Source organism: Haliotis rubra, unplaced genomic scaffold (assembly GCF_003918875.1).
Source record: "Haliotis rubra isolate DU_JTF1 unplaced genomic scaffold, ASM391887v1 Scf3, whole genome shotgun sequence".
NCBI classification, from domain to species: Eukaryota; Metazoa; Mollusca; class Gastropoda; order Lepetellida; family Haliotidae; genus Haliotis; species Haliotis rubra.
Window position 1 is genome coordinate 6595387 of NW_025766968.1, and position 11636 is coordinate 6607022.

Consider the following 11636-nt stretch of genomic DNA (forward strand, 5'->3'; position numbering starts at 1 on the left):
ACAAATGTTTGAAATACTATTAACATTACAACTATAAGAAATATAATTCTATTATATGTATTTTCTATGCAACTATATACATCATATTGTCTACAATATTGACAGAAACAACTAAATTGTATTCTTGGAAATATTTAAATATGTTTAGATGTTGGCTGATGTGGAATTGTTTGAAATACTACTTGTAAAAATTTGCTTTTGAGATAACACGTATTGAATATAGTTCAGACTGCCCTTTGACCGTCTTAGAGTCGAGCACCTGCAGCAAACGATGTTTACAAACGTGTGTGCATAATTCACTAGCAATAAGTAGGCATATTACCGGCGTCTATGGCTGACGATTCAGATTTCGTTGGACATTTGGTTAAGTTCAACTCACTGTCATCCGGAAGGGATAAACTTGCAAGGTAAACAGAACAATAATGTAATAATATTCCTTGTTAAAATTCGTTGTCCATGTCAAAGTTTGTTATGTATTATGGTTGTAAGAGCAACTATTAGCCCATTTTGGTCATTGTAATTAAGATCATTTGCTGCATAGTTAAAGTTTTGTACTGGTTGCAAAACTGTATTGTATTGTGAGTGTTGCAAAGTTGCAAAGGACTGACATCAAGAGTTGTGTTACTAGTATGTTGTTTAGTCAGTAAAATGTCATGAGTCATTGTGGGTTATTGCACTTTGAACCTAGCTTTAACACTGGGCTCAGGTGCTTGATAAACTTGTATGGGTAATGACTTTGTGTTATTGGAATGGTGTTCTTTACAAAGGATAGATTTAGAAAAACATATGTGAAATTCAGCCGAAACTCTGAACTTCTGCATGTTTCATCCCCAAAACAGGGGAACCTGGAAAAGGAAAACAAACCACAAAGTGTTAGTCGTCCAGCCATTGCCATTAATATTAGCCCATGTAATCATCAGATGGCAGTTAGCGTCAGCCACTCAACGAACTGGGATTTAGACCAGCATAAAAACCATGGAATCCCCTTGAATTCTCATATTTGATCGAATTATGCTTATGAAACTTTTTACAAGAACCTACCAGGAGATAGCACTAGTACGACTTCCATGTTTCTTTCATTCAATCTTTCAGATTAGTCCAGTATGCCAGCAAATTTGCATGGTGGCACCTACAGAAAGGACACTTTGACCCAAACATCATCAACAAATTTAAAAATGTGGACAATGCCCTCAGCACTACAAGAAAAGGTTAATTATTATCAAAATCTCTATCAGTATGAGAAACAAAGCTCAGCCATACTTGTGTGTTTTATACTAATTTCCATCTCGTCATGTTGCAATGCATTTGATATAGCAGTATATGGGTCTCCTGCTGAGTGCAAATTAATTCACGAATCAGAAGCCTCCTCTAAAATGTTGTGAAACTTGTTTCCTTTTTGTTTGAGAGTAGGTGGGTTAGCCGAGTGGTTAAAGTGTTCTTCATCTAGCCAAAGGCCCAGGTTTGATTCCCCACATGGGTACAATGAGTGAAGCCTATTTCTGGTGTCCCCCTCCATGATGTTGGTGGAATATTACTAAAAGCAGCGAAAAAACCCATACTCAGTCACTTACTTTTCGTTTTAGTTTCAACTACAATTGATATATGTAATGAACAAAGCATGAGAACAGTAACTTAAGATACCTCTTATTTTCCAGTCCTACGTTTGGGAAAGAGCATTGACTTTCTCCACTCAGCCCTACGAAGCATCCACATCTCCGACACAGTCCTTCGTTTAACAATTACACTATCCAAGATCAACCAAGCTTGCTATCTTCTCTTTGACCACATCATATGGGCAGGCCGAATTGGCATAGCCAAAGTCGACAGTGCCAAATGGAAGGATTTGTCGGCCCGTTTCTGGCTTGTTACCATAATTCTCAACCTCATACGGGATGTGTATGGAATGTGGACGGTTATTATCGAAGAACTAAGGTTACGCAACAAGAGGGCTTCCAAGTCTACCTATGGAAATGGTGATGCTAACCACAAATACAAAACACGCAGAATCCCAAACGATACAGAGGTTGTGCTGTCATGTTTCCAAGAAAGTGTTCCATTGATTCTGGACTTTATTCGTAATATGAGTGATCTTGTCCTTCCGCTGGCTGCTTTGAAGCGGATCAATGCTTCAGCTGGGGTGCAAGGGGCCGTGGGTGTCGTGTCATCGGTTATTGGAATCATCACCACATGGAATCCAGACTTGCGATTGGTTCCTTCCTGACATTTGGTTTTTAACAATGACCATGGTGATTTTATTGCCACAGCTATCAAAATCCCCATCCTCCATAATTATGGTGCCTTATATCTCCATTCTATTAGAGTATGTACTCAGGGTCCTGTTTCCTCAAAACGATCATAGCTCTGAGACGATTGTTTAACAGACTAATGATAGTCAAAGTGCTAGGATTGTTTCATGAAATAGGGCCCTGGAAATATTCTTCACCATACCATGTTTTGTTACAGTTTTGAATGGCACAACACTGAAATATTTACATCAAATCAGATCACAGTTAATAAAGCAGTGGTATCGCCAGTAATAAAATCAACTTAAATACTACCAAATGTTTTGTAACCATGGTAACACAAGCAGTGAGGGTAGCCTATGAAATGAGTTATGGAAACTGAACCCAAGAACAGCAAGAGGTGACCTCGACTGTTAAGACCTCTTCCCGTCTTTTCCAACTGAAAGTTAATTAATAACAGCCTTCTGATGGAGGGCTAACTAGGATGATGACACAATTTTGAATTCAGATCTATGCCAATTTCGCATTCAGAAAGCAAAGTGACTGGTTGATGATTTTAGGGTCATGAACAACAGAAATTCTGTGCTAAGTTTGTTGCAAGAAACATGAAGTTGGTGGTTGCATTTCTAAAATGAAACTGTGGTGAACGTTTACACTGTATGTATCATAAATGAATTTAGTTATAACCACTAACTCGGTATGCTTAGTGTAGAGTTACTGCTGTAATAGTGCTATGATTGTACAGTTGTAATGTACACTTCAATGTGGTATGTTACATATTTAGATAGTAAGGTTGTGATGTGATACATAAAAAATCTACATGTCGCATGTTCAGGAACATTTTCACATCATCAAAGAAAATTAATAATAGACCAACAAAAACATATTTACTGCATTTCACAGTGTATGAGAACACTTGTATATAGATACAGACAGAAGTCTTTTAACACTTATCAGAGGGGTACACAAGTCCGCAGTCTAGACTACCAGTTGTCGGACTTCCATTTTTGTGGAAGCCGCAGTGGCTGAGCGGTCTAGGCATCTGCCTTTGTGTGCTGGCGATTAGGTGCCTGACTCTGAGGGTGTGGGTTCGAATCCCGGATAGGACTCAACCCCCAAAAAGTACTAGAATCTGTACTTTACTGAGAAAGTGTAATCCCAAATGTAACATATGTTACAGAAGTCTTTTACTCGTATCCCAGTTGCGTAGATTGATGCTCATGCTGTTGATCACTGGATTGTCTGGTCCAGACACGATCTGTGTACCATTTTACATCATGTTACATGTCATACTCCTATATACATGTATCATTTTGTATCACGGCATGACCGGCAAGGTACTACTTGATCTACTGTATAAGATACTTGTAGCATGGCACAGGGTACTAGTGTGAACCTGATGTGTGGTAGATGGACACGTCTCTGTGGTACCCAGAAAAGAAGATTAACATCATATATTTTCATATTGTAAAGTGTTTCAGGATATTGATGTGCCTAGGAATGTTATTTTAAAACCAATAACATTGTATTAGAACAGAAAAGGTATCAGTAACTGTCCACAGCACTTGTTACCATGTGAACTGCCACAGATGTTCAGATGTGTGACAGATGTTCATCATTGTGGAATGCAGTATTGTGATACAACAGCCATTATTATGACCTCAATACAGGATTCAGAGGATGATGGCATCTTCATCCATGAGAACTAAACCCACCTTGTCAGCAGAATGTTGAAGAAAATAACACAAATATATTCTGATAAATATTGCTAAAACCATACATATATAATTATTGTCAACCTTTCACAACGCAGAATGGCAAGGGGTTATTTTAATGTTGAAAAAGAAAACTATTCAAACACAGCGAAAGGTCCACAAAATGTCCACAAAATGTCCACATCCCTTACACCAGAGACCATACCGATATATCGGTATATGGTCTCTGCTTACACCTTAGAAACCATTCAGATTGCATGTTCCCTTCCATTCATTACACGGTCAGTGATCATTGCAAGGCCATTAAAGGCAAGTTATTTGGACGACAGTATTCATTGTAGGAGTATCATCTTTGTGTTTATGTTTTATCAAGTCTATTCAGAACATTTACATAGTCTCAGTTAAGTTGGTATTATATAGTTTGGAATGTAGCAACTATTGATATTTTGGGGTACCTGGTACCTATTGGTATTTAGAGGGTTATTAAATCACTAGAGAATTTTGTTATTATCTGTATCAACAAATGTGTAGCCAGATCAATAACCAACATGATAAATAGAATTTTATATACACTGTACAGAAATATGATCATGTGTCCATATATATTTTTTCAATAAACTTTTGGTAGAATTTTATGACTGTAATTTCTGTGGGAGAAGATTATGTCTATTTATAAATAATAAGAATCAAACATATGCAGAAACCTCCCTCGTCTTCAGTATCTTTACAACTGTGTGAGACTTGTACCTTGTAAGTTCCAGAGGAGAACAGAGCCTCTCAGTCTGAGCATGGACAATGTATGGATGTTGTTTGACAATGTCAGAATATTGTTAACATTTGTTAAGCATGTTGTTGTTTTTGACAGCACCTTTTATATTTCCATGTGAACAATGTCAATTATGTTCAGTATTGTGTGAGTGACATGAGCCTGTTTGTAGGTGTCTTTTATCTATCGAAGGGCAGCCAAAGTGGCTGTGTTTTGTTTGATTCGGTGATTAAAAATGGTGCTGAAATGAGTTGCTATAAATTAGTGTGCCCAAATTACAGAATCAGATTTGTTATTAAAATTACTTAATGTTATAGTTGTCATTGTTATTTTCTTATACAATGTTCGCCTGCTTTGGTTTGAAGAATCTCTAAGCAGTCAATGTTGGTGGTTACTGCGAGTCAATGTCTTTTCTGTCATAGAAATGACACTAATGTTAACAAACTAAGCAACTACAATCTATGCAATACTGCCTTTACTGAGCAGGCTGCACTTCATGTTCACGCCGAAGACCCAGGTTCGAGTCCCCACATGGGTACAATGTGTGAAGCCCATTTCTGATGTCCCCTGCAGTGATATTGCTGGAATACTGCTGAAAGTGGTGTTAAACCATACTCACTCACTTCATGTAACCGATATGAATTGACAGCCTGGAACTTGGTGTGGCTGCACCGAGGGTTGAACATGGTTGAGGAAGAGCAAGGGTGTTTTTTTGACTGGCTGCAGTCATTTTTTGATGCAACAGATTCATTAAGGATTGCTGAGACATCACTCCTAGGACACTAACGCTTGCCTTTGACAACTTTGTGCATGCTGTGGTTTAAATGTTTTTGAAGACCAAGCTGCATGAAAGACAAGGGACATCACATTCCTGTACATGTATTTCTTCTCAGGTAGTAACGTACTGTTATTCCACAAGTGTACAGGAACAATTTTACCATTTAATAACTAATGTCATCATGGATGTCCCATCTTCCTTGACATTACTGAAAGATTGATGTTAGCAAGGATACGTTGACACGGGGTATTTGAACAGCAGTGTGATGTCAGGCCATTACAAAGTGACTCAAAAAGTGTTCTTATACATTTAGCACCGATGCCAATCCTAATTCAGCCCAATTAGTATTTTGGCCAAAAAACTGATGCCAAAACTAGTATGAACTTTTCCAGAGAATTTTCATATTTAGTAAATAATATGTAGATATTCAAAGAACTTATTAACATTGTACTCACCTTAATCAGTAGTAAGTATCCACATATAGCTTGATACTGAATAAAATGTGGTTGAAAATAATTGTGTATGGTACATGTGCTATTTGATAATTTAATTTAATGTTGTTGTTTTTTAAATTTGTATATTTTACTGCTATTGTAGACACATTGTGTTGTTTTTTCGTAACAAATATGATAAAATCATATAGGTTGGCATATCTGTTACCACCTTGCATCTTTTAGCAAAGCATGTTCGAATGGCAGCACAACCTAATAGGATGCTGTCATATGGTCGGAATATTTCTGAGTGTAGAGTTGAACAATAGACAAAACAGACTACATAAGAAGATAGGAATATAAATGAATTTGTGTATCTGAATATTTCTTTTTCTACGTGGAATTATAACGTATCTGTCATTTCCATGAAAAGATTAAAAAACCTTTTAAATCTGGGAATACGTTGAGTTAAAACATTAAGAACATAATCCTATCATTTGAATATCAGTAACTGCTGACAGAACATTTAGGTAAATATAGACAGATTTACTCTGGCCTCTTGGATCAAATCATTTGTATTGTTGAAGAGCGGTCATGCAATGCAAAACGTAAAGAAGAGGTATAAAATCCTCTTTACTGCTAAAGAGGGCAATGACCATATTAAACTGTCACAATGAATTAAGTTTAATTGTAGTTGCTGTTGGAAACAGGTGCTTTGCTTTGCTTTATGTTTAGGGTCAGTGTAACTAGTTGTCTTACATGGTCTAATGTGCAAACACACATTGCAGAATTGTCTCCCTTAAGTCAGGTTGCAAAGAACCCATTGCCTGTTGGAGTCGGGCACTGCATCTGGCAACACAACATGGTGCAACCCGTGTTTTTGAAAATCTGGTGTGGAATTGTGTGTCAGAATAGGTCCTCACCACACACCTATTCAAGAACCAACCAGTATTAGGATTGGCTTATCAAGCTCTCTGACTTGGAAGATACTATATCATTTGCAACAAGACCCATTGGTCATACCTGTGATATAGTGATATAGTGATATAGTAATATAGTGATATAGTAGGTGAGGTGAGGTGAGGTGAGGTGAAATTGGGTTTAACGTCATGCTTGAGAATATTTTGCTCATATGACAACGTGCATGTGTGTATGTGCGGCTGCTTGTACTAGCCCAGACTAAAGCTGGTTTTATAGTGCTAGCCCACTGAGATACCATGCTGCAGTGAAGCATGAATACCCCACTCAGACACATTATACTGACTCTGAGCCGACCAGTCCTTGATGTACCCATTAATGCCGAGCGCCAGGCAGAGACCAACAAGTACCATATTTTAACGTCCTTTGGTATGACTCGGACGGGGATCGAACCTGCGACCTTCCGCTCTCCTGGCGGACGCTCTAACCACTACACCACGGAGGCGGTTTGATATAGTAGGTACAGTGCTGACTGCATTGTTAAACATCAACATCAAAACAATCATCTACAACCAACTTCACTGTGACCGTCCACACATTAATATAAACCTGAAATAGACATGATATGTGTTGTGTTTCAAGTGGTGACAACCTCAAACCAGGATCTACTGCATCACGCAGAATTATATTTCAGTGTTTTGGTAAATCTTTTCATGCTGACCCAATGTCAAATGCATATACAGACTACCCTGCTTTCTTCACATGTAGTTACACTGTAAATACACAATGCCATTTAAAAAAGTGGTCAAATTGTACAGGTTATGTTTGGGATTTGGGATGGACTCAATCCAAAAACATGAGAATGTGAACTTTACTGAGAAACTATAGTCCCAAATATAACATACATTAATACAGTTAGTTAGTCTGGTAAATCACTTTAAACTGCACAGAAAGCTGTGGCACCTCAGATTACCACAACTACACAAGCAGACAAATATACATAAATTGTAAAAGAATACGCATCATGCACTTTTTCTCACAATCAGTGTGTTTTTTTCCAACTAAATATAAGAAATCCACACAGATCTATTCCAAATAGAAACATTACAAGAATCTAAATTGTGATCTGTGTCAGGGATTTACCTGGGTCTATGTCCCCAAGGAACTTTCAGTAAATCATCAATAAAAGATTATAGAAATTACCAGTGAGACTGAACTTGTCTTTTCACCAAAATATATAGGTCATATGCAATTACAGCTTTGATTGCCTGGTAGTTTTAATAGTGAGTGAGTTTAGTTTTACGCCGCACTCAGCAATATTCCAGCAATATGGCGGCGGTAGTTTTAATAAGTACTTGTATGCATCTCCCAGGAATGATTTCCATCTATTCGCAGTTTGAATGCGTATTGTACACAATATTGGGCAACATGCTGATATTCTCACAAGAAAATATTATTTTGCAGTCTCTTAATTTTTCTACCTCCTTTAAAGTGGTTGTATACAGAGAATAGTGTGTTTCTATGGTAACTGCTGACAGTTACAATGCTGTCAACATTCCCATAGGACCAGAGGTACAGAAGCCACCTTAATGGGAAGATTCACTACGTGAGTAAAATCTGTTTTGTCTTGAACAGGCCACACAAATGAACGAGATGAAGAGATGGATCATCATAATGATTCAATTTTGCACAAATAAATTTTCCTCCTCATGTTTATGGCCTCTTCCTTTATTCTTGGGTTTACAGATGTTTTTCATAATTAAGTAGCTTGGGTTTGTCAAAATAACAACAAATTTGTGTTGTCCACTAGGGGTATTCTCGGGACGTGGACACCCTGTGTCGTGTAAAAACAAAGTCCAGAAAAAAGTGTCCACTTCGTGCGAATGGGTTACTGAGTTAATTAACGCCAAACAATAGACAGAGTGTGTGATTGCAAGACTTCGGGCAATACTAGATTGTGAAATTATAAGGCAACGAAACAAGTTTCTTTTTTCAATTTTAATAAAAAAGACACTTGTGTCATCAAAACACAATGATGCTGATGTCCCCACAGTCCAATCTGACTACCTCTGTGACCTTGTTCCTAAATTTGTCTCTGATTACAGTCAATATAATCTCTGTAATAAATCTAAGCTAAAAACAATAACTTGTAGGACTAAAATACATGAACAATCATTCCTACCTGACACAATTAAAATTTGGAATAATTACCTGATAATTTTAACGTATTCGCTAATTCAACTGGTGAATTCAAATCTCTGCTTAAAAATGATGAATAATAATTATCTAGATCTGAATTATGGCAGTCAATTCTGTCCGATCATACACTGTCGACTTAAGCTCGGCTGTAGTGATTTGAATGCGGATAAAGTAAATAGACACATTTCCAACAACCCTGGATGCGCTTGTGGATACCACAAAGAAGATACACTTCATTATCTTTTTACTTGTAAGTTGTACACTGCTGTTAGAATAAATAGCTATTTCTATGTAAATGGCCATAGCCATAGTCTCCAAACTGTGTTATACGGAATACCTCCAGCCAGTAAGAACATAACAGAGTCCCTGCATCAGTACATCTTTAAGTCTAAACGATTTGATAAATTATTCTAGACTAATACTAGTATATGTAAACAATTAATGAAGTGTAACTTCAGGCTCAAGGTTTATAAGCACCTACAATGCACACATATGATTTAATTTGTTGTTTTGTGTATCCAGTTCTTGTGTATTTTGTTTAAATGATGTATGTACTGGGGAGGTATGGATATAAGCAAAGTTCTGCTCGTTTACAAAACCAGATTCTTCAGGAATAAAAATATGTTTAAATGAAACAATTTCTGAGTGAACTCACTCATCTATCATAGCTACATGCTTACCAGAGTGAACAGAGTTCAGGAATCCTAACAATTCCAAATAACATTTCACATTTTAACACTTCCCGATCAGTTAAACCCTTACAAAAACAACAGACGACATCAAAGGTACACCGTCTGTCCACGTCCTGCGAATGCAAAATTTCAGGTTGTCCACGTCCTGAGAATGAACCGTCCACTATTCGTTTCAGCTTTTTGAGGAGCACGAGGCTGCTTGGATTTGTAAGAAACACATACGAACACTGATTTAAATGCAGGGTGTACAGTATTTTTACAGTAACCACAGTACCATGTATATGCAATTACGTCATTGTTCCTTTAAAATGGAAATTAGAATGCACGTATCAATTGTTACTTAGAAAATTATAAAAATTTCATGTTCTTATCCATCTAGAATGAGTACTCATGGAAATGAAAAAATACAGTTTTAACTATTTTTCTTTGTTTGTGTCAAAAAAAAGAAGTCTTGGCAAATGCACAAGTTAATTGATGATGTCTGAGTGAGTTTGAACTCGCATGAGCCCTTATACATGCAGATAACCAACAGACATGGACAATATCCAATAATTTATTCTCTGAATACATTTATCAGTTCTGAGGGTAATCATTACAAATAAAACAAAAGTCAGTCATATATAAAGGAACTGAAAATCTACTTCTTGAAAGCTATTCACAATCACAGGCATCAGAATTTCACTGCAAAACTAAGATTTGATATCCTCAATACTTCGCAGATGATTTTTCCTTCTCAGTGCAAGTTTCTTTTTCCGCCTCCACATTTCCAATGAATCTTCTTCATATTCTGACAGTTTTGGAGGTGACCTTTCAGTTCTCAAGGACCACAGCCAATCAGGGTATTCACTGTCTGCCTTTAGCTCCGGGTCCTTCCCATGAACATCAATGTTAGCACCACAACAGTAATTGGTCAATTTAGCAGCATCTGTCTCTACCTCCAGCAACACTTTGGCCACTCGTTGAGCTCCCATTTTGGCACCACCCTTGCCTGAAAAAGATTGCCAATAGTCATCAGTAAACATATATTGTGAAATGACCAGTGACTAATCATTGTGATCATCAGTAACTGAATTATCTGGGGTAAAATCGATTTGATCAACCTTCTTGCAATGAACATGATGAAATTACACGTAAAAGTTCTCAATTTATTCCTATTCAACCATCATTCAAAGTATCATGAGGATGTTAAAAATCATATGAATTTTTCTTTTTAGGGCCCATCTGCACGACTTTATTTCTAAAATGTACAATCGATTTGCAAATGAGGAGGCCTTGTGAAATTTGGGCACCCTTAACCCTGGTTAACTGGTTGACAATTAACCCCCTTAACCAGATTCTATTATTAACCGTTCATAATTTATGGGGGGGGGATGATGATGATGATTTGGGGGTGGGGTTAAAGCAATTTTGTACATAAATTGTCATTGAAGTTGTAGATGACATGCAGCGGAGGGGTGGGGGTGGGGCACTTACTTTGTGTACATACATTTGTGGGAGGGTCGAGGGAGGATCATTCACATTGTACATGCTTCTCCATAGAAATCACCATCACCCCCCCTTGGCCATATATTATGAACGGTCCCTTTATTGCACCCAAAACAATGACTTATCAATTGATGGCCGGACCCATTCCCCTGTATTAGACCGTGTTCTGAACGTTACTGTACGTTACCTGCCATTTTCTTGGCATAGTTCGCAACTGAAATTTTCGAAACAGACGTTTTGCCGACACTGAGAAGATTTATCTTTGCTAAAGCACATGCACAGCGTATACACGCCGCCATCTTGGTTTTAAAATCCGGAAGGCATCAAACGAAATTTTATCACCGAGACATTTAACAGTGTCATGATCTGAATACATTTCTCTGTTTACAAAAATAAATGAATATTACAT

The 11636-nt window shown here is 37.4% G+C and overlaps 2 protein-coding genes across 2 annotated transcripts; one reads left to right on the top strand and one right to left on the bottom strand.

The window, feature by feature from the left end:
- The first annotated feature begins 237 nt into the window (after positions 1 to 237).
- On the top strand, positions 238 to 2555 carry LOC124282476 (peroxisomal membrane protein 11B-like). The gene is made up of 3 exons (XM_046718484.1): positions 238 to 407; positions 1093 to 1208; positions 1656 to 2555. The coding sequence occupies exons 1-3, from the start codon at positions 331 to 333 to the stop codon at positions 2219 to 2221; spliced, it is 759 nt and encodes a 252-aa protein (XP_046574440.1). The 5' UTR covers positions 238 to 330; the 3' UTR covers positions 2222 to 2555.
- A 7724-nt stretch (positions 2556 to 10279) lies between these two features.
- On the bottom strand, positions 10280 to 11558 carry LOC124282477 (39S ribosomal protein L54, mitochondrial-like). The gene is made up of 2 exons (XM_046718485.1): positions 11415 to 11558; positions 10280 to 10730 (listed from the first exon to the last, which is right to left on the bottom strand). Exons 1-2 carry the CDS (start codon positions 11524 to 11526, stop codon positions 10432 to 10434), a joined length of 411 nt encoding a protein of 136 aa, XP_046574441.1. The 5' UTR covers positions 11527 to 11558; the 3' UTR covers positions 10280 to 10431.
- Between the last annotated feature and the right edge of the window lie 78 nt (positions 11559 to 11636).

Coding starts and splice junctions, on each gene's coding strand:
- LOC124282476 (XM_046718484.1), top strand. CDS start 331: ATGGCTGACGATTCAGATTTCGTTGGACATTTGGTTAAGTTCAACTCA. Junction 408..1,092: donor GGAAGGGATAAACTTGCAAG/GTAAACAGAACA, acceptor TCAATCTTTCAG/ATTAGTCCAGTATGCCAGCA. Junction 1,209..1,655: donor CCTCAGCACTACAAGAAAAG/GTTAATTATTAT, acceptor CTTATTTTCCAG/TCCTACGTTTGGGAAAGAGC.
- LOC124282477 (XM_046718485.1), bottom strand. CDS start 11,526: ATGGCGGCGTGTATACGCTGTGCATGTGCTTTAGCAAAGATAAATCTT. Junction 10,731..11,414: donor CTATGCCAAGAAAATGGCAG/GTAACGTACAGT, acceptor AATCTTTTTCAG/GCAAGGGTGGTGCCAAAATG.